The sequence below is a fragment of the Silurus meridionalis genome, chromosome 7, assembly GCF_014805685.1.
Source record: "Silurus meridionalis isolate SWU-2019-XX chromosome 7, ASM1480568v1, whole genome shotgun sequence".
In the NCBI taxonomy this organism is placed as follows: domain Eukaryota; kingdom Metazoa; phylum Chordata; class Actinopteri; order Siluriformes; family Siluridae; genus Silurus; species Silurus meridionalis.
In genome coordinates, this window is record NC_060890.1 from 6,637,998 (window position 1) to 6,662,615 (window position 24,618).

The 24,618-nt window shown below is 39.1% G+C and overlaps 2 protein-coding genes across 2 annotated transcripts; both read right to left on the reverse strand.

Annotated features, from left to right (window-relative positions):
• Positions 1–288: 288 nt before the first annotated feature.
• daglb (diacylglycerol lipase, beta) lies at positions 289–14,049 on the reverse strand. Its single transcript, XM_046854530.1, has 15 exons — positions 13,515–14,049; positions 12,754–12,905; positions 11,164–11,338; positions 10,186–10,456; positions 9,948–10,070; positions 9,034–9,161; positions 7,170–7,299; positions 6,256–6,339; positions 5,414–5,491; positions 3,895–3,975; positions 3,625–3,752; positions 3,394–3,462; positions 3,133–3,205; positions 2,179–2,429; positions 289–996 (listed from the first exon to the last, which is right to left on the reverse strand). Exons 1-15 carry the CDS (start codon positions 13,607–13,609, stop codon positions 801–803), a joined length of 2,034 nt encoding a protein of 677 aa, XP_046710486.1. The 5' UTR covers positions 13,610–14,049; the 3' UTR covers positions 289–800.
• A 1,510-nt stretch (positions 14,050–15,559) lies between these two features.
• kdelr2b (KDEL endoplasmic reticulum protein retention receptor 2b) lies at positions 15,560–23,726 on the reverse strand. The gene is made up of 5 exons (XM_046854166.1): positions 23,464–23,726; positions 21,068–21,168; positions 20,772–20,930; positions 17,924–18,176; positions 15,560–17,193 (listed from the first exon to the last, which is right to left on the reverse strand). Exons 1-5 carry the CDS (start codon positions 23,552–23,554, stop codon positions 17,159–17,161), a joined length of 639 nt encoding a protein of 212 aa, XP_046710122.1. The 5' UTR covers positions 23,555–23,726; the 3' UTR covers positions 15,560–17,158.
• Between the last annotated feature and the right edge of the window lie 892 nt (positions 23,727–24,618).

Consider the following 24,618-nt stretch of genomic DNA (forward strand, 5'->3'; position numbering starts at 1 on the left):
GAGAAAATCCACTCTGGAAAGGATGCCGTTCCAACACATAGGCACCAAACACACACTCATTACTACCTAAGTCCAATTTAAATTCGCTAATTCACCTAGCAGTTCCTCCAAAAGGTTGGAGGAAACCGGAGAACCCTAAGGAAAAAAAAGCTGGTAGCCCAAATTCAGATTAGGGACCCCGAAGCTCAGAGACGGATATGGCGAGAAAAACTTTTACCCCCCAATCAAATATTTCAGGGTATTAATAATGATTATATTGTTTAAACTTAAAAACCCAACACAACCGCATGATTCTCATCAACATTTATTAATTATGAAAAAAATGTCATGGCCAGAAAGTTTGTGGGCAAATGCAAAAAACGAGCGCACATTTAATAGTTCATGCAAACGCACACATCGAATCCGGAGTTGCGTGAGAAATGCGTTGTGCTGCTCTGATCGCGAACCAAAATTCAGCATATTCAGCAATTTTTAAAAACCAAGCACAAAATAGGCACTACTGCTACCCAACTGTCGTTCACTGACACGTATTTGTAGTCTATGGTGAGCTTTCAACAAATTTTTTTACGATTTCCAGAAATAGACACTAGACATGGACGCTAAGACGTTGCATGTGATGTATTACTTTAACACTGAAATGGCAAACAAGAGCGATAAAATCGAAAGAGCCGAAAAAAAAAAAAAAGCTCTCAAATGTTTGAGGCGGAGGCAGCAGAGTCTTAAACGGCGTAGCTCCCTCTAGCCGTCTTGTGTGTTCACTGCCTCAAAATTTCGGGACCTGAGCCGGAGGCAGTACGAGCTCAGATGACGTTCAGGTGAGCGTTGCTGGCAGAAGATGGGCAGAGGGAAGACTGTCGCTCTTTGGTGAGGCTGAGCAGCGCCTTGTGGACCACGTCTGGCATGTGATCGACGAGCATGTGAGGGCTGATCAGCACGCTGTCGAACGCCGTCGTGCTCGACCACTCTGCCCGGTAGCGCACCTGAGAGAAGCACAGCCTGCAGGTCGGGTTTGAGCACCGGCCCAGGTTCAGGAGAGTTGGGGGACAAGGTGAGGAAGAGAAAAGAGTTTTTAGGGACACAATGCATTTGTGTTGTAGGATTTCTGGACATTTTACAATGGCAAATGACATTTTTTCTCAGTTGCTTTGGAGCATTTTGAGAAATGTTTCTTAATATTTGCAAACCAGTAAAACAAATCAATTAGTACAAACAGATAGCAGCAACATTGGATTTCCTGTAGTTGTTTTTTTTTAAATCCTTGGTTGTTCATTGTTCAGAAATAAGATCGTGAATGTTTTGTCGTTCAGTAGCGTGCGGTTCCAGCGTTTCCTGATATGGTTTTGGATTACAATTATTAAAAATGGATGAATTTCTCCTGTATGGCATCTATGAATTTCAACAGCACAAATGTACACATTATAGTATGTGGGATTTTGAGTGTAAGAGACCCAACAGGATTCCTGGTTGTTCATCCATTTTTTAAAGAAATTGTAATGTGTTTCGATCTGTCTGTATCTGCTCACAAAGTTGAAGGTTCAAGAAATTCAGCTTTGACCCATTTTCGAAAATTAGTCGATCATCAGTTGATCTTGATTTTGATTAATCTGCACAATTCATTAAATCAAGACAAAAAAAAAAAAGTTTAACCATTATGCATTCAATCAACTGATGATTAGATGTTTTGGGGATTAAGACTATTCAACGTGACTAACAATTGATAAGGAAACAGCAGACGAATGTACACAATCAAGTAAATGAAACGTTCCAAAGCCTTCGTGATTCGTTTAAAGTGACGGTTGAACAGGTAAGTTTTGAGAATTTCACTTCGGATCTGAGAAACGCTCCGGAGAATGATTGTAAGCAAATAAATAAATAAATATGGTATACCAATAGAAAAAACAGATGGTAAGATTTACCAGAAGGCAAGCTGTGATCTAGATCATTTTATTGCTCATCTTTTTTACAACGTTTCCGCTTAAATTCTGTGTCCTACGAAATTGCTCAATGTTTAACATCGAGCTGAGCAGGCGAGGTTTCAAAAAAGCTGCCATTCCACACGAGATTACCAGGCTTTAATGTGTGCTGGTTAACACGCTCCCCTAGTATTTTCATGTATCTAAATAAAATACCTGATCTTTGCTCCTACAATCTTTTATTTTAGGTTATTTGGGCTCTCACCTGCGTGAAGGTCCCTCCTCTGTGATATACAGGACTTGGCCGGGCAGGTAGAGCGGCAGGTGGGTGGTGTGTGTGGGGGAGTCGTCAGAAGACAGGCTCTGGTAGGAGGTGGAACCATGTACCAACAGGCTCTCCTCACCGAGCAAAGGCCGAGTCAGCTGCTCCTCTCGCCTGTTATCCATTTCTGTCGGAAAATCGTCCGGGGTTCCGCCGAACACCTCGTACCAGCAGCCGTGCAGGAGGATTTTGTACTGGTGGACACAGGGAACAAAAAATACCACTGTTCAGGAGGGAAGCAGTTTATCACTTATTTCCGATTGGCTGTCATTTCTATTTGTTATTAGGTTTTTTGTTCCCCCTTTTATTTCATTCGCTGTTTTTAATTTCTTTCTTGTTTAGGCAGACGCTAGAAGGATTGGATTCCTCGGGACCCGACGCAAATCTCCCGGGAGCGGGTGGTTTGACCTTTGGCGTGGGCGGGAAACAAATTTAGTGCGAGTCCCGCCATCCTGCAGATCCCACTAGTAATGTTTTGTTTGAAAGTTGTTTATAAAGTAGAGTTTTTTTAAGGCTAATAGAAAAAATGTGTGTCAAGTGTGGTGCTTTACCTTCACATTGCTTTAATGGTTTATGTCTGTTATTATTCTGTATGTTAATCGTAGCCTTAACGTTTGTCTTTATAAGCTGTAATAGAATGTTTGTGGGAACGGATGGGGAGTGGACACAAAAATCACGAGAGTGGGACACAAAAGTTGTGGGAGCGGGATTAAGAAACCAGTTCCATGCAGGTCTCTATTCAAGGCTTTAAATGAGCCCTTTTGTGTTTTCTTCCTCTCCATGCACAGCATATGAATTGTACTTTTTTCTGTGTTTTTTATTTTATTTTATCTTTATTTCATATATTTTATTCTTGTGCAAAATAAATAAATAAATAAAATAACTCTAAATACTCACCTTCGGTTTATTGCAATTAGAGACCATCTTTAATAGCCTCCGCTTCAAATCCTCCATGTTTGGAATACTCAATCTATAAAATAGGCACAAAAAAAAAAAAAAAAAAAAAAAGAAAAGGATGTCCTGAATCATTCAGTCGTTTTAAGGAAGTGAAACAAAGAGAAGTTGAAAAACCGAATGTGACGGCTTTAAAGCGCAATGCATCAAAGCTTTATCTTAAAATAGTCATTTATCCATGAACGCCTGGTGCATAATCCTTACCTGGGAACCAGATCTTTTCCCAAAACCACCGAGACCACGAACTGTTTGGAGTATTCAGCAAGCGCTTTACTACAGAAAGACATGAGCAGGAAGTTTGAATGAATATAGAATCTTTAGTAATGTTTAACTATATTTACAAATAGTCAAGTGTGTGTGTGTGTGTGTGTGTGTGTGTGAGAATGGTAGACCTCTATTGGACTATTAAACGTTCTAAGAGGAATACAAACTGACCTCATGAGGCCCCCTGGTGGTGAGAAAGCATAGCACTGGAGGGTGGGGTAAGAACTGCGGAGGAGCACAGCCAGGATCGCCGCTGCTCCTGCACCGAGGCTGTGACCTGCAATGACCAACTTGTACTCCTACACTCGCGCACACACACACACACACACACACAACTTAATAATAACCAAAAATATACACACTTGTTGGTGCTGGGATTTAAACTCGCACACTTCCGATCAAAAATGTTTGAATACGAGAACCATACATAGTTTCCCTTACCGGTGCAATGTTGAAAGCCTGTCTCAAGATGCCATCGTTGACAAGCTTCTTGTAGATATACCAAGCTGCTTGAGATATGCCCTGTGAAACACAAACAGGTTATACTCCTTCACTGGGGAACGAAGCACAAAAATAGCACTTGATGTTCAGTGGGCACTTACGACATTTGCGAGTCAGGTTATCCGTTAACGTGAATTAACTTTAATTAAAAGACATTCTTTTCCTGTTCTGTCTCCAGGAAGATGCAGCTCTACCTCTGCCATGTTAATCTGCATTCTATGTGACTCTGTACACGCCTTTGTCTCCGTAGCGTTGTGATGCGTCATTCACGTAGCAGCAGTGGCGCCGTGAGAAACAGTTTAGCGAGGAGAACTTAATCTACATATCAAATATCGGTCAAAGGTTAATGGTCACTTTCGAAATAATAAAAGAATAGCGCATCCACTAATAATTATCTCTAAAGAAATTATTTTTTAACAATACATGTGTTTTAACATGGCAAATGTGTTGCCAATGATGCATCGAGATACAAATGTCAACTTGTATATGATGCACACTTTTTAAATTGATGCATCACATCGTTATTGCGCAATAAGGAATCTTATCACTCCCTATTTAATAGTCCTTAATCATTAAACACACCTTGTAAGATACGATGCAAAATTGTTCAATGTGTGTACACTCGCTGTAACTCGGGTATGGTGAAGGTGGAGTTTCCCCAGACGGTCCTCATGCCTGCGTTTCCTTCTAGCTGTCCCTTTCAGTAATGATGACACTTCTGATCACGATGTACAAAGTCCTCGTCCACTATGAGACAATAAGCATACCTCATAATGTGCGTTTTCTCTTTCTCTCTCTGTCAGGCGACCCGTGCTCCTGAGATACCCGCTCTCCTGACAACTTTTACCTCAGGATCTACCTGATCCCACCTTTTGGATGAAGTTCTTATGAATTGGAAACAACTGGCTGCAGATACCTGAAGATACACGTGATCACTGTTGGTGGTTCCTCTTAAGAACCCATAGAGATGGATTTGGGCTGCAATTGATATGAAAAGTTGCCAGATAAGCTTTATTTTTAATATGGTTTCTCTTCTGGATCTCTCCTTACTGATAACCTTCTCCAAAATCTCTATTCTATGTATAAATCACAGTGATTTATTTCTGTAAAACTGCCTTGTCCATTGTTTAAGTGAACTGGGTGTGAAACAGAGACACACCCTGAAAGCCCTGGAATGACAGTGAATGACAGTGTACCATGCACACACACACACCCTTACATATTAATGCAATTTGTGTCACGGATCAACCTTTATACGTGTTTCTGCAAGGGAGGAGGAAACCGGAGAACCCAGATAAAATCCATACACGGGTTCACACATTCACACGGATCATAAAACAAGCATTTTCGGTGCATTTGAGGTGAGAACGCTACATTTCCCATTTAATATGTACCTCCAGAACTAATAGTGCAGGTGGAAGAGCATTTAGAGAGAGCGTAAATAGGATTTTTACAGTACCTTGTGTGCATAACTGGCGCCCGACACACCGTCCACCGTCAAGTTCTCGCACTCGGCAGAGAGGTCGGTCAGCGCATCCTGTACGGGTGTGCACACGTCAGAAATATATAACGAAATATATCACCTAATTTCTTATAATTTACACTATACAGTCAAAAGTTTGTGGACACCTGACCGTCGCAATCGAGCGCTTTTTAGAACTTTGCAGTCCAGATTTATTCCCCTTATGCTGTTGTGATATTCTAACTCTTCTGGGAAGATGTTCCACTAAAGTGTGGACATAAGGATCTGTGTTCATTTTGACATTTAAGCATTAATGAGGCCAGATATTCTGATTTCAGTTAAAAAAAACAAATATCTGGGGTTTTGAAGAGATGGTGGCTTAGTGATTATTGCACTTAGATCTGAAGGTTCAAATCCCAGCCACAAGAAACGCTACCACTCATGAGCCCATGAGCAAGGGCATTAACCCCATAGCTGCTCAACTGTATGAGCTTTGTTCAGAGGGAGGAAGTGGTAGCTCAGTGGTTAAGGTGTTAGACTTTGGATCGGAAGGTCACAGGTTCAAATCCCACCACTACCAAACGGCCACTGTTGGGTCCTTGAGCAAGACCCTTAACCCTCCCCTGCTCAGTTGTAAGTCACTCTGGATATGTAAATAAAGTTAAACCACTCTAATTCTGATACTTAGTCATGGTAGACCATATCTGGGATTCTCAGATCCACCAAATATTCCACATAAGGGTGTGAAGGTCTGGCATTCGCATCCTTTCAGCCGAATAGCGTATACAGTACATGCGTCCAGCGTGAAGACAAATGCAATTTCTCAAATCAACACTCACCTTTAGTGATAGTGTTCCTCTCACGGCAACCAGCACGGCCTCCCTTTTATGATCCAGAGCCACAAAGAACGGGATCTCGTATATCTGAAGGAAAAAATTAAATAAATCAAATCTATTGTAAATATTGGTCCAATGGAGACAATCTAAGAACAAGAAAACCGATTTTCTGTAAAGTTTTATCCTCGCTTTTCTAAATTTGATGAGTACAGAAGGAGTGTTTCTTAACAAAAGCATGTTGGGAGCCATTGAGGACGTTTAGGTCATGTCACATGACATCCGTGTAAATTCCAAAAGCGATTATTTCATTAATGAGCTTTTAAACTATTTCGTTTTGTTCATCGACCCAAAGCAGACACGCTCTATGGTCTAATAAAAAAGACAAAAAAAAAAAAAAAACACTTCTTTGTGTTTTCTAGTGTTATAAAGCAAAACTACAGAGACAAAAGTATTGGGACACCTGACTTTTCAAGCCCTATGTTCTTCATCCCTAAACGGTCACCACAAAGTATGAGGCACACAATTCTGTAGGATGTGTATGAATGTGGTAGCATGACATTTTCCTTTTGCTTGAACCCAAACCTGTTTAACATGACAATGTCCCTGTGCACAACGTGAGCTCCATGAAGATATGGTTTTAATGGGTCGGAGTGAAAGATCTTGAATGGTCTGCTATAGAGCTCTGACCTCAGCCCTATTGAAAAGCTTTATGATGAATTGGAACGCTGACTGCACCCCAGACCTCTTTACCTCACCTACATCAGTACCTGACTTTACTAATGCACTTAAAAAACTGGTGGAACGTCTGGGGGTTATTATAACAGCAAATGAAGACTAAATGTGGAAATGAAGATACATACATTTACACACAACTTGTGCTCAACCTACAGATTTTCGTTCTATAAAAGATCCGATACCTGATTATGATAGCTGACATGAATGAAGTCTCGGTACTGTAGTTCCGTCATGTGTAAGATGGAGCTGAAATGGCAGCCGGTGTTGTCGCCTCCAACCAGATCGTACTCAGTCACGTCATGGCTACGACAGCTGTGAAAAACAAAAAAAAGGCGTAACCATGTTAATAAAAGCTGAAACAAGGCGGGAGATGATTATTACGTTCCTTTTTTCTGTAATTGTAGATCGAAGCTCAGTGAGACAATGACGAGTCATTTTCTCAGGTTGTCCACGAACTTCTATTTAATACAGACACTTTGTAACGAACTACAAATTGTGCGTTCGACAACATCAAATTCAAATCCAATGTCTCACATACACGTACATACAGAGTCTGACGTGCAGTGAAATGCTTTGCACAATAATCATTGTGGTTAATCATTCTAAAAGTCACATTTTCTCCAGATTAGCTCAAGACGTACTTGCTGGTTTGTACGATTTCCCGAGTCAGGAACATTTCATTACTCACGACGGTTGCGCAATTATTGCGCAACTGTAAAAGAGTAGTCCAGCCTGGAAAATTCTAGAAACGTTCAGGTTGAACATCTAACAGAACCAGTGGTGGAAAATAACAAATTAAATTAGTGTACTTAAGTAGTTTTTTTTGCATCTGATCATATATACTTTCACAGCCTTCCCAAGGAAATGTGGAAAATGTGACTGCAAGTTTGTTTAGTCTCCACCTCGCGCATTTACTATTACTATTATTATTGAACTTGAAAACATGCACAACAATGCCAGGGGTATAAAGAACTAGAGTTAGCGCAGTGTCACTGTGGCTCCTCACTTACCGGAAATTTGATCTGTTTCACGCATGCACTAAAACGCTAACGAATCCATAGCGCTCGCGTTAGCCGCTAACCATTAAGTGGCTAACGGCTAATGCAAGGGCTATGGATTCTTTTGCGTTTTATGTCCAGCTTTGTCAGCTTTCTTTAAAATAAAAAATAAAAAGAGACAATCCTGAAAATTCCACATATCGAGGGAGCGAATAAATGAAGGATGGAAGGAATGAAGACGTTCGTTAAAGAGTGCTGAAATAAGCGTCTTAAAAAAAAATTCAATATGAAATGTAAAAAAAAAAACCCACACACAATCTGTATTACCCAAATGGGTTCTAACAAATACAAGTAACCGATTTAATGACATTTTTCCATTTATTTAATTGTACTTAATAAATATAATTTGTGCCAATTTAACTCCTCACGCAATTTAATTCTTATCTAAAAAGTTTTATTGCATTTATTTAATTTATTCCGATTTATTTTTAGAAAATACTATTTCATATATTATTTAACCGAGCAGGCATTTTATAAAAAATTGTTTTAAAAATGTAAACTCTTCAAATGTTGATGTTCACAAATGTCAATAATAATAAAAATTAAATGACGAGCAATTTTGTTTTGCATTTCTTTTCCCTAACTGTACCGTAATTGTACCGAGCCGTGACTTAAAAACTAAGGTCCGTACCGTTACACCCCTAATATACAGTGTAACCAATATAAACCTATAATATATATATATATATATATATATATATATATATATATATATATATATATATATATATATATATATATATATATATATAGGGTTATTAAAGATTTAAATAGGTTATGTTGATATAGGTTAGGTTTTATAGATAAAAAGTCGCATTTGACTATACTTAAATATATGGAGAAATAATAAATAAATAAATAAAAAATAATAAATCAGTATATGGGTGGAGAGGAAAACACTCATTTAAATTTTTCCTATTTTGACAGTGACGAGTCTAAAGATAAAGGAAGTGAAAGTCACCCAAAATAGGCTGCTCTGAAAACATACCAGTCGCCACTCAGCTTGCAGAATCCAGTCAGAGGATTTAAATAGACATAAATGGGCCAGCCGTAAGCAGCTACAGCAAACTGCATGTAATGTGCTGCTTTCTCAAGCTCAGTTTCCAGGTCTTCTCTCTGTACACACACACACACACAAATTAAAGTGTACAGACTTCTAGCAAGTGCCCCAAACACACTACCCCAGGATTCCAAAAAAACTCAATTTCAATACATACTATATAGACAAAAGTTTGTGGACACCTGACCATAAGATTCGTATGTGCTTTCTGAACACCTTCCATTCTTCTGGGAAGACGTTCCACTAAACTTTGGAGTATGTTTGTGAGGATTTGTGCTCATTCAGTCACAAGGATGTTGATAAAGTCTGGTGAAGTTGAGGTGAGGAGGCCTGTGGTGCAGTCAGCATTTAATTCATCCTGAATAAGGTTGAGGTCAGAGCTCTTTAGGAGGCCAATCAAGATCTTCCACTTTGTGTAAAGCCTATCTTCATGGAGCTGGCTTTGTATACAGGGGCTTTGTCTTGCTCGAACAAGTTTGGGTCTCCTAGTTCAAGTGAAGGGATCGTGACAACAAGACATTGTGTAACACAGACCCTGTGCTAACATGTTGAGGAAGAACTAAATATGGCTGAAAAAGTCATACTACAATACTTTTGTCCATATTGAGTATTTTCTCTCTCTCTCTAAATCATTTGATTACACTGATGATGAATTTTTGGGGGGGTTTAAAATAAAATTCTTCCGGTTCTATAGAAATCTGTACCTCCAATTTTTTTTATTTTTTTTGCAGAAGAACCACATATGGCTGAAAAAGTCAAGTGTCCCAATACTTTTGTCCAAACAGTAGGACTTTTTGGGGTTATTTTTTTCATGTGGACCAGTTAGAGATGAACAAACTCACAATGGGAGATGATGGACTGTGAGTAATAACATCTTCAGGGTCTTTGCACTGCTGCACTTTATCCTGCTCCTGATGTAGAAGCGCCAGACCTGCAGCAATGTCGCTGGGCACCAGATCGGTATCCTAGACAGGACAGAAAAACGGAAAAAAAAAACACGTTCTATATACCCGGCATTTTAAGCGCGAGCATGCGGGAAAATAAAAACGAGGCGTCGCGGGGATACGTTTCCGAGCTCACCGAGAAGAAGTCGCTAAAAAGCTGGGAGATGCTGGAGAAGGCCGCTCTGTGGTTGTCGTCCTGAGGCACGCAGCAGCACAGCAGACGCAGCCGACTCTCCCAGACGCGTCTGGCCAGCGAGCGCGCCGTGTAAAAGAGCTGCGAGGACTCGTTGCTTTCCAGATTCCGCGTTCCCGACTGCAGCTCAGCCCTCAGCGACGGATGCCGGAGGCTGCCCAGGGGATCGAACACGATCAGCACTCCCACCACCATGGAGAGAAAGATGATCCAGCTTGAGAGGAGAACAAAAGCACAGGATAATGAATCAGCCTGCGTATGAATCAGCGTAGTGTGTGTCTCAGTGTAACACATTCCCTTTGGTACAGATTTGCGTATTTACAGCATGACTTTATTAGGACTGTCGGGAACGGCCGGTCTGTCCGGGTCAAAGGTCATAATGCTGACGGAAACACAATTACACAAATTGTGTACTTGAGTTAAAGTAGAGATAAACTACATAAAATAGTACTCCAGTGCTTCAAATTAACTTAAGCATCCAGAGTACTATGATTTATTACGGCTCTCATAATCTAATGTGACTCTCAGCACATGAATCTATTAATAGAATGAGATTAATGAGTCGAACACTGGTATCAATTCAAATCATCATGAGCCCAAACCTTTTTGGAACTACTTCAAGCTAATAAGGCCACAGGATTTGTGTCAAGTTGGAACCCCGTGATCATTTATTCCTCTCAAAATGTTCTGCTTGCTGTTGAACTGGTGCTGAACTGTATGTTGGTGATAAGTCGATAGACCAAGCACCAATCAAAACAAGTTTAAAAACACTGATTTTGCAAAACGTAGTTGAGTAAAAAGTCTCACCAAATGGAAATACTTCACTTCAGTACAGTAATGAATTACATTTACTTCCCTACAGTCCACTACTGAGACTGACGCACTATAATCTGCAATCCAGTTTGAAGGACGTTTACCCACCTGGCGATCACGGCGCCAACGACGAGCCCGATTTCCGCCGGTTCGCATCCTTTACTGTAACTAGACACCCACACGGCTCCCAGGCACGCCCACACGAATTCGGGGAGGAACAGGATCCCGCGGATGTACACCAGGAGCGGCATCGAGCGGCGAGGACCTGGGTTCATTATGGTTCCTTCGATCAAGAAGAAGAAGAAGAAGAGCGGATACACGTCACGAAAAGCGTGAAAAAAATCCAGATCTAGATGTAAATTCCCAGCAGGATTCCTGGCTATCTCGAAGTTGAAGCTTGGTTCGATTATAAAGTTTCACTACTCATCCCAGCAGCTTTTTTTAGACGTTTCCATTGTGCAGACAGTAGGGGTGTAGGAAAACATCGATACACGCGAGCGTCACGATATTTTGTTTGCCGATACGGTATCGATTCTCAAAAAATGTCAGTGGCTGCTGTAAAACTTGGTGAAACTTCCGCTGGAATCACTGCACGATTCAGTCTAATAAAATGCGTTTCAAATGATCACAGAATTCATGATACGAAGGCAGAAAATGTTTACATTTATATCGAGTCATAAAGAAAATCAGCTATTAAAATATCTTTGCGGTATAATATTATAAACATGGATTCATTTTGAACTCGGGGAAGAACAGGGTCAGCCGAAAGGTCTTATTGCTCCAATTGACTGAGGCACACCTTTAAAAAATTCATAAATAAATATATAAATGCGCATAAAAGGTAAAAATCGGCTTCAAAATATTGGAAAAGATTCATCTCTGCTGTAAACTGATCGCCACACAGAATATAAAGAACAAACATTACAGCTGTAGTCCTGAAGGTACCAATAACACACTCAGCAAAATATCATCTAATTATAGTTATTAATAAAATCCCCAAAATATAGAGATATCAGGTTTGTTTTTGTTACTATCACACACCCCTGGATTAAAAACCAGCGCTATATACACACACAAACCTAAAGTTAGAGCAGACTGCACTTGTGTGAGTGCAGAACATACCTGTCTTGCCTTGCCGAACGGCATTCTTTAAATTTACAAAAGAAATAATTCTTCTTACTCTTATATAATTCTTCTTATGCTTTATTTACTTGCCTCCCTAAGATTGCTTCCATATTTAAAACACCAGTTAGCGCTCGGATCATACTTCTACTATTTGCCCAATACTAATTGTAATACTGATAATATACTACAGTCATCATCATCAATCCCACTTCTTATTAGGTGTCTAATGACTATGTGCATATGTTTAGAAAAACACCTGATAACACTGAGGTGTGATAATGAATAATTATTTGTTTTGCTAAGGTTTGCATATGGTGGTGTGTTCTTAATGACGGCTTTCCTAAAATTATATCCAATACCTAAAATAAGAAATATCCCAAAATATCGCCTTGCTAACAGTATCGCAATGTATCGTATCGCAAACCCGGTATCGTGATGCGCATCGTATCGGCAGATTGGTCCGAACAGCAGATGTGGTAACGCAAGTGGTCAGAATACACTGATTTAGGAAGGTTGAATATAAATTGAATATAAATTGTAAGTGCAGTGAAACCCGGGAAAACCGGGACTTACCCTGAGCACTGATGTAAACAACTGCACATAAGGTCAGGATGATGATTGCGAGCATTACGAGGAGGACCACGATGTAGGTGTGAAGAACAGCACCTCCGTTGCAATCGAACCTTCCTTTTCGGGTGATGTACAAAGCCACGGTCGCAATCCACCTGGTAGGAAAGAGATCGATTCAGCACGCAAGAACAGCAACATACTTGGGATAAAAGTTACTCTCACACATTTACATATACATATATACATATATACACACACACACACACACATACACACACACACACATATATATATATATATATAGACTAAGGTAACAAATAGATGATAGATAGATAGATAGATAGATAGATAGATAGATAGATAGATAGATAGATAGATAGATAGATAGATAGATGCAACAATAGACAGACAGACGGGTGGGCAGTCAGAAAAAGACAGAGACAGACAGACAGACATAGAAGAAAGACAGACACAGATAGACAGAAAAGACAGACAAGCAGACTGACAGAGGCAACAATAGACGGATGGACAGATAGACAGAAAAAGACAGACAGAAAAAGACAGACATAGAAGAAAGACAAACAGACAGACAGACAGACAGACAGACAGACAGAGGCAACAATAGACGAGTGGACAGACAGACAGAAAAAGACAGACAGACAGACATAGAAGACAGACAGACACAGACTGACAAACAGACAGACAGAGGCCACAATAGACGAGTGGACAGATAGACAGAAAAAGACAGACAGACAGATATTCACCATATAAGCCTAATAAATAGCTCAACAGCTCCAGGCAGGACGAGATCATCACTTGCGATGCCCCATCGCCGCCCAAACACCACCATACCGGGCATGATGCCCCGGGAAGTGAAAGCTACCCCTGATGTGTGGTATTTACAGGATTACGCCACTCCGACGCCGCCCAAGTCCCTCCAGATCACTGCAAGATATCCGGTCAAATCCCTGATCCTAACTGGGATCCTTAATCCTTAATCCTCCGATCGCTAACTGGATGGTGAACAAAACAACATTCTGCCTCGGTGCCTTTTCACCAGCCTCCGATTCACACGTCGCCCTCCATGTCAGTGGCGTGGACACGTGAAACTACCCGGACCCCGATATATACATATTTAAAACACGAATTAAGAGGAAATAAAACGCGAAAGTTCACGTTTCGGCGGGGGAAATTTTTTTTTTCCAAAAGCTGTCACGTCAAAACAAGGCACTGCCCTGTGTTCCCGTCACTGCGGCTCGGACTGACAGGCGGAACTCGTACTGTTGTGTTTTCCTGTCTTTAATAGGTGCAGCACTTCAAAGGTCCGGTGCGACTCGTGTAGCATTTAATAGTTCCGGAAAGTATTTGGTGTGTGAAAAAAAATAAAATAAAAAGACGACGATTAATTTATTGACTGAATCTCCATTACACTACCAAAAGTTTGTGGACACCTTCTCATTACACCTATATGTAGTTCTACTCCAAACTGTTGCTCCACACTTCTATAAGATGTGTCCAGCTTTGATCTCAACTAAAATGCACACGTTTTCAGATGAATTGAAACTCAGACTGAGCCCCAAAAACCTCAGTTTCATCATGTGTCTGATTTCATTCATGCTTTTCTGGATGAATGAGCATTGATCCTGACAGAAACGCTATATAATGTAGTGGAAAAACTTTGTAGAAGAAAAAAGTGGAGTTTATTATGGCAGAAAAAAGAGGGAAAAAATATGGAATGTGATGTTCAGCAAGAACATCTGGGTGTGAAAGTCAGGTCTACTTTGGCCATATAGTTAGTTTAGATATTATGTTGGGATAGATAAAATCTTGGGAATCACTGTTGGGCCCTTGAGCAAGGCCCTTAATCCTCCATGGGGGCGTATCATAGCTGACCCTGTGCTCCGACTCCAGCTCCCAAACATCACTGGGATATATAAAGAAAGTTTCACTGTGCTGTAATGTATGTGTGACAAACAAAACATTTTTTACCTTTTTACAAAGACAAATAATACATTTTCATAATGCGTTTTTACACATAATCCAAATAGAATACAGCCTACCTTGCTAATTATTCATTTAAATTACTAATTTGAAACCTTCATAGTATTACATAAATTGATCAGGCATTACATTATGACCACCTGCCTAAAATTGTGTTGGTCCCCATTTTGCTGCCAAAAACAGTCCTGAACTGTCACACATTACTAGCCTTCAGCAATTTGAGCTCGTCTTCACTCCATGACCCTGTCACCAGTTCACAACTGTCCCTTCCTCAGACCAGTTTTCATAGATACTGACCACTGCAGACTGGGAACATCCAGCTGTGGCTTTGGAGATGCTTAGACCCAGTCGTCTTGCCATAATGTCAAACTCGCTCAAAACCTCACGCTTGTCCAATTCTCATGCTTCTAACACGTCAAATTTGAGGTCAAAATGTTCACTTACTGCCTAAAAAATATTCCACCCACTAACAGGTGGCATGATGAGATATTCAGAGCTGGCACTTACCAGTCATAATGTTCTAATGTGAGAATGTTATGCCTGGTCAGTGTATATTACCATTTATAGTTCACATAGGTTAATTTCAGCAGCTTTTTGCATTTCCTTTTCCATTTCCAAGCTAAGGGTTCCACTCAAATACATCTTCCAGGTGCTCAGTTTGGAATCTCAGCCATTCCGGACACAAATACACCACAACCTACAGCATTCATTTCCATATATTAGCTTAGTACGTCATATATGAAACAGGAAGACGTGAAACACACAAGCCAAAAAAATCAGAATATAAAGAATACTTTTGACAAAACAATGTCTCTGAAATGAGCTTTATTTGAGATGGATGTAATGTGAAGGGTAATTAAAAAAAAAAAAAAAAACACTTCTAAAATCAAGAAAAACAGAGACAAACACCATTCAGTAAACTTTTAACCCAATTTGCAACAATGCTTATCCCTCTTAGATTACAAATAAGACTTATTAGATAAGAGAAGCTCAATATACAAATCATTCTTTACAGAATCTTGGACAAAGTTTGTCAAAAAAATACAAATAACAATAATAATAACTCAATGTTTAATGCATTTAAAAGTAATCCACGAATTAGACCATTTTGTATTCCCCAAACATTCTCATACCCCCTAGGAATAAGGATTTTTAGGAATAAGATGCAAGTCAGCCCGCATTTTTTTTCCTCCTGTCATACAAAATAAAGCAAATATTAACCTTGCGATGTAATAATCAAGAAAATAAAACAATTGATAAAACCAGAAATCTACATTTAAAAAAATGTGTCAAATACTGCAAGCTAATGCAAGTAGGACTAATGGGCTTAATATCAACTGTTTACTCTTTAAAAAAAAAAACATTATTCCCAAATGGTCAATCTAATAGGAAAACATATCAAGGTGCCTTTATATTAATAATTATAAAATAGATAGAAGTAAAAGAAAAAAAAAAGAGGCGGCGAAAGAAGGCTGACCAGACCATGAGGCAAACCTCAATACTGAACTCAGCCTTCATTACAAATACAATAATGTGCTTTTTAAGTAAAAAAAAAAAAAAAATCATTTTTGCCACAGAGAAATTAATCCACCCAAATCAGTTTTTAATAATAAATAAATGTACCATATTTTCTAGAAAATAAGTCGCAAAACACTAAAGATCTCCTCAGCAGAATGTTAGCAGCACCTCTGAAACAGTCGTCTGTATTACAGGCTTTCGTTTGGATCCCATTAGTGTCGCTGTAGCTCTGCGTTTTCCTTCCTGAGATGATGCAGGACCTAACTGGATATCCTCATGCCAGGTCTTGTACACATCAGTCTGCATCTGCGTTCTTTGTCTTGTTTTTTTTTTTGTTCTTTTGGTGATTTCGAATCACCATGACAACGATATTACAGATAATTTATATATTTTGTACTCAATCAAACCTAAATATTTCCTGTGAATTCTTATTAAGCTTTTTGCTCCAATTGAAGAGCAACATTTGCGTCTTACACTCTAGAAAATATGGTACATTCAGTCAAATTTCAAACATTTTACACACAACACCCTGTATAAGAAAAATCCCCATCGACCATTAGACACCGACAAATCCGATGCATTTAACAGGCTTTTATGATGCCACGGGCCGAATTAAAGTGAAATTTTATAGAAAATGGTTCGCTTTTGATCTTTGATAATGAATTTAAAAAAATAGTAAGAAGACGCATGTTAAAAACGTGGATACTGGAGGAGTTTGTGCGATAGACCACAGTTTAAATCCGGAAACTGTCCCAGAGCTGGTCAGGGTTTGAAGTAAATAACGGATCCGGCGGATGTTGTTACTCCTCGGGCGTCTTACACGAACGTGGCGTCGGCGGGGTCCTGCGTTTCGGCGCGCCGACCGCTAAAACTCGGTCGCGTGACTCGCTTAAGCTGGCAAACTCAGCTTCTTCCCTTTCAGCACTAAGGACAGCAACACAAGGCAAATTAAACATTTTCAAGAACAGTGTAGTAACATTTTTTCATTTCTATACAATTCATGCAGGTCTTTATAGAGTCAATAGAGTTGAACACATGGATGGCAAATCAGTTAACAGGGTTTCTGCAGAGTTCACAAAGTCAAACTGTCAAAGTCTTTTCGAAACCTTTTTTTTTTGGACCATTAAGAATTCATTTTAAGACCTAAATCACATTAAAAAAAAACACACAAACAAATACGTTGTTAGCAACCGGCCTTAACCGAGCCCTAAATGAACTTTTTTCAAGCTGAGTATCGCTAAACTTGCACTTCCCCACAGCTGAAAAATAAAAATAAGGCGTAAACTTTAGATTATTTTTAATTTTCGACTTTATAAGATTTCGCAGAAACCCTGTTTAAATACAGTATATGGACAAAATTATTAGAATACTGACTTTGTAATTGAAGGCACATAATTTTATAGGATGTCTTAGCATGAAATTCTTCTTTGTATAAAGAGAGCTCCATGAAGATATGCTTTACATGAGCTGGAGTGGAAGATTTTCTGCTATAAAGCTCTGAACCTCAACCCTATTGAACACCTTTGGGATGAATGTGAACGTTGACTGCACCCCCAGGCATCCTTACATCAAACAGGGACTAAATGTGAAATGATATCTTCAAAAAATCTTGTCAGGTGTTCCAGAAAACTTGCGCAAGTGAAAGCTTAAGTACCTTTCGTTACGTAGAGATAGAAGAAATCACAATAAAGGATGGTCTGGACGACGCCTGCCACGATGGCGATCATGTCGAAGAAGCCTTCGAAGTAAAAGCGCCAGACCCAGTTGATGAGATACAAGGCACGATAAAGGCCCAGGAAGAACAGATAGTGCGTGGTGATGGTCTCGGCTTCCCCGGTCTTACTGATCATAAAGAGCTGAGGAAGGATGGCTACCGCCTCCAAGTAGATCGAGAAGGTCCACAGGATCTACAGCAAAGGAATCAAAACAAAAGCTCAGTAATGCGAAACTCGTGGTTCAATACTTAATACAGGGCCTTGCAAATAGTTCTGGTTAGGTTTTTTTGGAAAGAGGTGAGGTGACAAAAATGTTGAAATTATTATGGAATTATTTATGAATTAATTATTATTACAATTATGGATTTGTTTAGTTCTGTCTAAAAGCATCAGATTTCTTTTCCAGCGTATTTGAAATCTCCACACCGCATTTGCCTTCTAAAAAAAATATGTAAAAAATGCATTCATATATTTTACATGTAGATTCCATTATATCCTGTGTGTGTGTGTGTGTGTGTGTGTGTGTGTGTGTGTGTGTGTGTGTGTGTGTGTGTGGTGGTGGTGGGGGATTTTTACTCTATAGCATAAAGAAACTCTGAATCTAAAAAAGAACGCAAGGGCCGAGTTTATAATGCTTTCTGATTTCCTTGAACAGATACAGTAAGTCTACATACCCATCAAGGTCATGTGACCTATAAATGATCCAACACACAATAAAAGTCGTCAGTCTCACGATTACAGCATCCAAACATCATAAACACACACATTGTCACTGATTTATAAGCGGAATAAAATTAGGCTGTTCAAAAAAACAAATGAAGAAAAATAGATAATGAGAATGAAGTAATGCCATCTGAAAAGGAAAACATGACAAAGTAACATCACACTTATTTTTGCCTTTCCTTTTGTCTTAACGCAAATTCACTTTAACGCCATTCATTTAATCAACGCGTGATTAATGCTATAGCATGCAAATATAAATAAACCTTCAACACAACACATTTATTCATGTCCTTTCTTTACACATCTAAAAAATTGTAATAAATTCCACCAATACATTTTTTTATCACTAAACATTTGTTTTACCGAAGTGGGAAATCTCAAGCACCAAAATCCACCATAATGCAGACATCCGGCAATTAATATCGTCCGTGTGGAAACATAGCAAAAGTTAAGTTTGGTGTCCTGACTATTTCCGTCATTTAAAACACTATAATTATTAGGGGTGTAACGGTACACGTATTCGTAACGTCTGTTTTTTAGGTTCATGGCTTTCAGTTCGGTGCACATGTCTACTGAACGCAATCCTTTTCACGTACGGAACATCAAATCTGAGTTCCCTCGGAAACATATTAAGTGCCTGAACGCAAGTTTGTTTAGTCTCCGCCTCACACTTTGAGCTATGGAGTTATATGTCCAGCTTCAAGAATTTCTCAAGAATATCCTGAAAACTCCACATGTCGAGGGAGTGAATAAATGGTGGAGGGAATAAAGACATTTGTTAAAGTATACTGAAACAAGCAGTTTAGAAGATCTTTAGAAATTTTTATATTAAACGCAAAACACACACACACACGTCTGTATTACCCTAATTGGGTCTAATTATTAATTAACCCCTAATAATTACTTTAAAACATTTACAAGAATTCATTTACAAGTCTTCATGCTTTATGTTGAGTCTGGTTTCAATAATAATAAACATACTTTGCATAAAGCATCATATTTGTCCATGTCCATGCTAATTAAAGGTATTAAAAAATTGTGTGTGTGTGTGTGTGTGTGTGTATCACATTAAATTTTCTAATGATGTACTTTACTTAACTGTTCTACTTCTTTCAGCAGACTTTACCCAATGTCTTCGTTCCCTCCATCCTTTCTTCATTCACTATGTGAAATTGCCAGGATTTTCTTCTTTTAAGAGAAAATGTTGAAGCTGCACACAAATCGCTAAAGAATCCATTGCACTAGCGTTAGCCGCTAGCCAGGAAGTGGCTATGGATTCTTTAACGTTTTCGTTTTATTCATTTCAACTATTTATTTTATTTTTTTTATACCCTTGGCATTGTTGTGTATGTTTTCAAGTTTAATAATAATAGTAATAAAAATGTGAGGCGGAGACTAAACAAATTTGCAGTCCGTCACTTAATACGTTCCTGAGGCGATTTAAATTGTAACTATGTTCCGCACGTAAAAATATACTGCATTGGGTACACGTGTGCACCGAACCAAAAGCCTGTACCAGAAAATTTCGGATACGTGTAGCGTTACACCCCTAATATATTATATAAAACTTTATTATTTTAAGTTAGTATTAAAGTCTAGCACAATAAGGACATTGGATTCTGACAGGATGAACATTTTTCTATTTTTTTATTGATAATAAAAATGTGTGTTAGTTTTGAGTGTCCCATCCGGCATGGTGTGTAAATAATAAAATATATAAATATAATATATATAAATGTATAAAATCCCAGCGATTATTAAATATTGTGCACTCTGTGACACTGATCATATTTTGCGAGTTTTTGTTTACAACATGCCGTGTAATTAAATAAATAGAGACAATAATAATATGGTAAAAATATTCCATAGGGAATAAATATGCCAACGCTTTCTCTCGTGTGCTCAAAATCAACGTTGTTTTTTTTCGCTTTTAAAAATTGAATCAAATAAGGAATGAAGGTGTCAAAATTAACATTTTGCCTTTCAAATGTGATTAAAAAACAAACAAGCAAATGAACACCGTATACACGGCGTGTCCAAACATCTTATAACACGATATCTTACCTCAAGAGGTGAGAAGTCGTGGTTGACCAGAAATGAGAGGCCACCTACAGGTACAACCAGGAACTCCACCCTGAAAGTGTCATGATTGCCATCATAGGTGGCTTTGAACTTGGCATAGATCAGGTACACTGTGGCATACGAGCATCCGATGTAGATAATCTGCACCAAAGAATATGCGAAACCCACCATCATTAGAATGCAAAGAAAAACACTTCCATGTTTTCCGGCAGGTTCACGGCTACAACGTGGGCGATATGCGGTGGCTGAGACACCCAGCACTCAGACACTCGGCTCACCTTCATCGAAGTGTTGTACAGAGAGATATATGCGGTCAGGAGGTCCAAGTACCGTGTCGTGAAAACCATCGCAAACAGAATTTGGCTTTTCCCAGATATACCTGAAACGCAAGCAAAGACAATGCTGTTTGTTCTGGTTCGCTCGAAAAACAAAGCTGAATCACAGGAACAGTTACGGCATTTGGCAGACACCCGTGTCCTGAGTGACTTACAACTGAGGAGTGGAGAAAATAAGATCTTAGTGGTTAAGGTTTTGGGTGGGTTCAAGACATAGTATCGCCAAGCTGCCACTCTTGGGGCCCCTGAGCAAGGCCCTTAACCCTTGAGGAAAGAATTTTGCCTGTGACATGAAAAAAAAGTTGCATGTGACAAGTATAAATCACTATTCTTTTCTTGGAAGCTTGGTTTGGTGGTGCTGGGATTTGAACTCATGACCTTCTGGACATCCAAAGTCCAAAGTCTTAACCAGTGAGCTGCCACTTTCCCCAACAGTAAATACGTAGTAATAAATAAATAAATAAATAAATACGAACTCCATACACACAGAACGATGAAGTAAAGTTCGTAGCGCAATAGATAACAGTCTATTTTATGATGTATGTGTTGACATTTCCCTGACCGGCTCTGTGGAGCGTCTGCAAAGACCCAGAACACATCCTGAACATATTATATTATTAAAGGAAATTACCAATGGAAGCTTTTTTTTCCCCCACACTGTACAAGATCTCTCTCTCAATTTCAGATTCTCTGTACCGACTTAATGATTCTACAGCCAGCTCAGCTTCTCTTTATTATAATCCTATATTATATTCTATTTTTCTTTTATATTATACGCTCCTAAATCCGATCGCTCGCACTACAGCGAGAAAGAGAAAGCGTGAGTCACTCTAGCAAACAAACGCATTAAAGATGAATCTCTTGGACTCCACGTTTTGTTTGCAGGGCCGAATCCTGTGTGCTGTGTAACACATCCTGCCACGTCACAGGATACACAAATCTCCCAAAGCTCAGCACACAGATAAGGGAATGAATGAGTTTGGATTTGGATCTCCCAGCCTGAGCAGGCATGTTTAAAGATACACGATGTAGACAGAGGATTTTATATGATGAAGATTTGCTGTGTATGATCAGTGACACTAAATAACTTCTCCATGGATTTGGTTAGTGTGTAAAGAGTACACTATAATACAGACACATGGTGTAGGAAATGGATTATGAAGGATACTGAAAGTGCAATTAAAGAGCTAGGAAGCCAGAGTGACATAGGAGTGTGTGTATAAATGAGTATGAGTGTGTATAAGAGTATGTGTGTAAAAATGAGTGTGTGTAGAAGAGTATGTGTGTATAAATGAGTGTGTGTAGAAGAGTATTTGTGTATAAATGAGTGTGTATAAAAATGAGTGTGTGTAGAAGAGTATGTGTGTGTGTATAAGTGAGTGTGTATAGAAGAGTATGTGTGTGTGTATAAATAAGTGTGTATATAAATGTGTGTGTATATGAGTGTGTATATAAATGAGTGAGTATAAATGAGTGTGTAAAAATTAGTGTGTGTAGAAGTGTGTGTGTGTGTGTGTGTATATATAAATGAGTATGTATATAAAAGTGTGTGTAGAAGAGTGTGTGTGTGTATATATATATATATATATATATATATATATATATATATATATATATATATATATACACACATACACACACACACAAGTGTGTGTAGAAGTGTGTGTATATAAATGAGTATGTATATAAATGTGTGTATATAAATGAGTGTGTGTGTATAAATGAGTGTGTGTAGAAGAGTATGTGTGTGTATAAATGAGTGTGTATATAAATGTGTGTGTATGAGTGTGTGTATATAAATGTGTGTGTATATAAATGTGTGTATATAAATGTGTGTATATAAATGAGTATGTATATAAAAGTGTGTGTAGAAGTGTGTGTGTGTATAAGTGAGTGTGTATATAAATGAGTATGTATATAAATGAATGTGTAGAAGAGTGTGTGTGTATAAATGAGTGTGTGTATACGTGTGTATATAAATGAGTATGTATATAAATGAATGTGTGTAGAAGAGTGTGTGTGTATAAATGAGTGTGTGTATACGTGTGTATATAAAATGAGTATGTATATAAATGAATGTGTGTAGAAGAGTGTGTGTGTGTATAAATGAGTGTGTATATATGAGTGTGTGTCTATATACAAATGAGTGAGTGTGTGTATATAAAATGTGAGAGTGTGTGTGTGTTTTGTGTGTGTGTGTGTGTGTGTGTGTGTGTGTGTGTGTGTGTGTGTGTGTGTGGCCTGCACACTCCAGAGCAATGACAAGCTTGAAATAGAAGAATTAGGAAGTTGATCACACACACGGCTGTACAGAAAGAGATCAGGTAGACGCCACTCACCTGCACAGGATCTGCTTTTCCATATCTTCAGCAGCAGGATGATGATAGCTGCCAGATGCGAAAGATCCCCGGTGAGTCGGAAAATGTTCATGGTTTCCGTCCGCACAGAGCCAAAGATCAGACTAAAAGTGTCTCCAAAAAAACCCGACAGGGAGAATAAAAAAGTCTGTCACGACACCGATCACGTCCCCCAAACCCAGCAGCAGTAACGGACAGACAGGAGATCTTCAGCACTTCCGGTCTCGCACAGTACGGTTGAAAGATGGCGAGAGGAGCGCGACGTGGCCCGGGGCGTGACCAAACTCATTACCGACCAATCACAACGCGAGTGTGGGGGAAAGGGGTGAGCAGAATTTAGCTGATTTGCTGGCACTAAGAGCGCACACTTCCGTGCTTTTCCACGCCGATGTTGACTCGATGTTACCCGAGTGCTGACTGTACATACTGAGGCCTTTATAGACTCCAAAGTGCCTCAATAATATTAAGATCCAGAGACTGTGCAGGCCATTGGAGATGTTCATGTTCATCAAACCATTTACATACATGCCATTTGGCAGACACCCTTATCCAGAGCAACTTACAACTGAGCAGTTGAGGGTTGAGGGCCTTGCTCAAGGGCCCAGCAGTGGCAGCTTGGTGGTGGAGGTGATGGGATTTGAACTCATGACCTTCAGATCCAAAGTCCAATGCCTTAACCACAGAGCTGCACCAATGTATTGGTGGATTAGCATCTAGATACATTGTAACACTTTGAGGGTACATCATTAGGTGCACATTGTCCCTAATTAATTGGCCAGCATGACAATGTCCAGGGTTTCTTCAGGTTTCACAAAGTCAAATCTAAGACCATTTAAGACCTTTTTTAAAACCATTAAGAATGAAATGTAAGACCTAACATCGCATCAAAAACACACGAATACGTCATTAGCAACCGGCCTTAACCGAACCGTAAATTTTTTTTTTTTCAAGCCGAGTATCGTTAAACTTGCATTCCCCCATAGCTGAAAAATAAAATCCGTCAATAACAGAAAGCTGATTGGCTGTTGCGTGTTGATCTCATTTGTTGTCGTAATACGGCGAATTATATTTGAAATCGTGAAAGAAAGAACGGCAAACCCCACGGAAACTAAAACAGAAAAACCTATTGTAAAGTGC

Excerpts from the sequence above, each read along its gene's own strand:
- daglb (XM_046854530.1), bottom strand. The coding sequence starts at position 13,609 with ATGCCCGGTATGGTGGTGTTTGGGCGGCGATGGGGCATCGCAAGTGAT. Across the intron at positions 10,071-10,185 it reads TTTTTAGCGACTTCTTCTCG|GATACCGATCTGGTGCCCAG; the intron begins GTGAGCTCGGAA and ends TGTCCTGTCTAG. Across the intron at positions 997-2,178 it reads GAGGAGGGACCTTCACGCAG|GCTGTGCTTCTCTCAGGTGC; the intron begins GTGAGAGCCCAA and ends CCCGACCTGCAG.
- kdelr2b (XM_046854166.1), bottom strand. The coding sequence starts at position 23,554 with ATGAACATTTTCCGACTCACCGGGGATCTTTCGCATCTGGCAGCTATC. Across the intron at positions 18,177-20,771 it reads ACGACTTCTCACCTCTTGAG|ATCCTGTGGACCTTCTCGAT; the intron begins GTAAGATATCGT and ends CCTTTGCTGTAG. Across the intron at positions 17,194-17,923 it reads CTATCTCTACGTAACGAAAG|TGCTGAAAGGGAAGAAGCTG; the intron begins GTACTTAAGCTT and ends TGCTGTCCTTAG.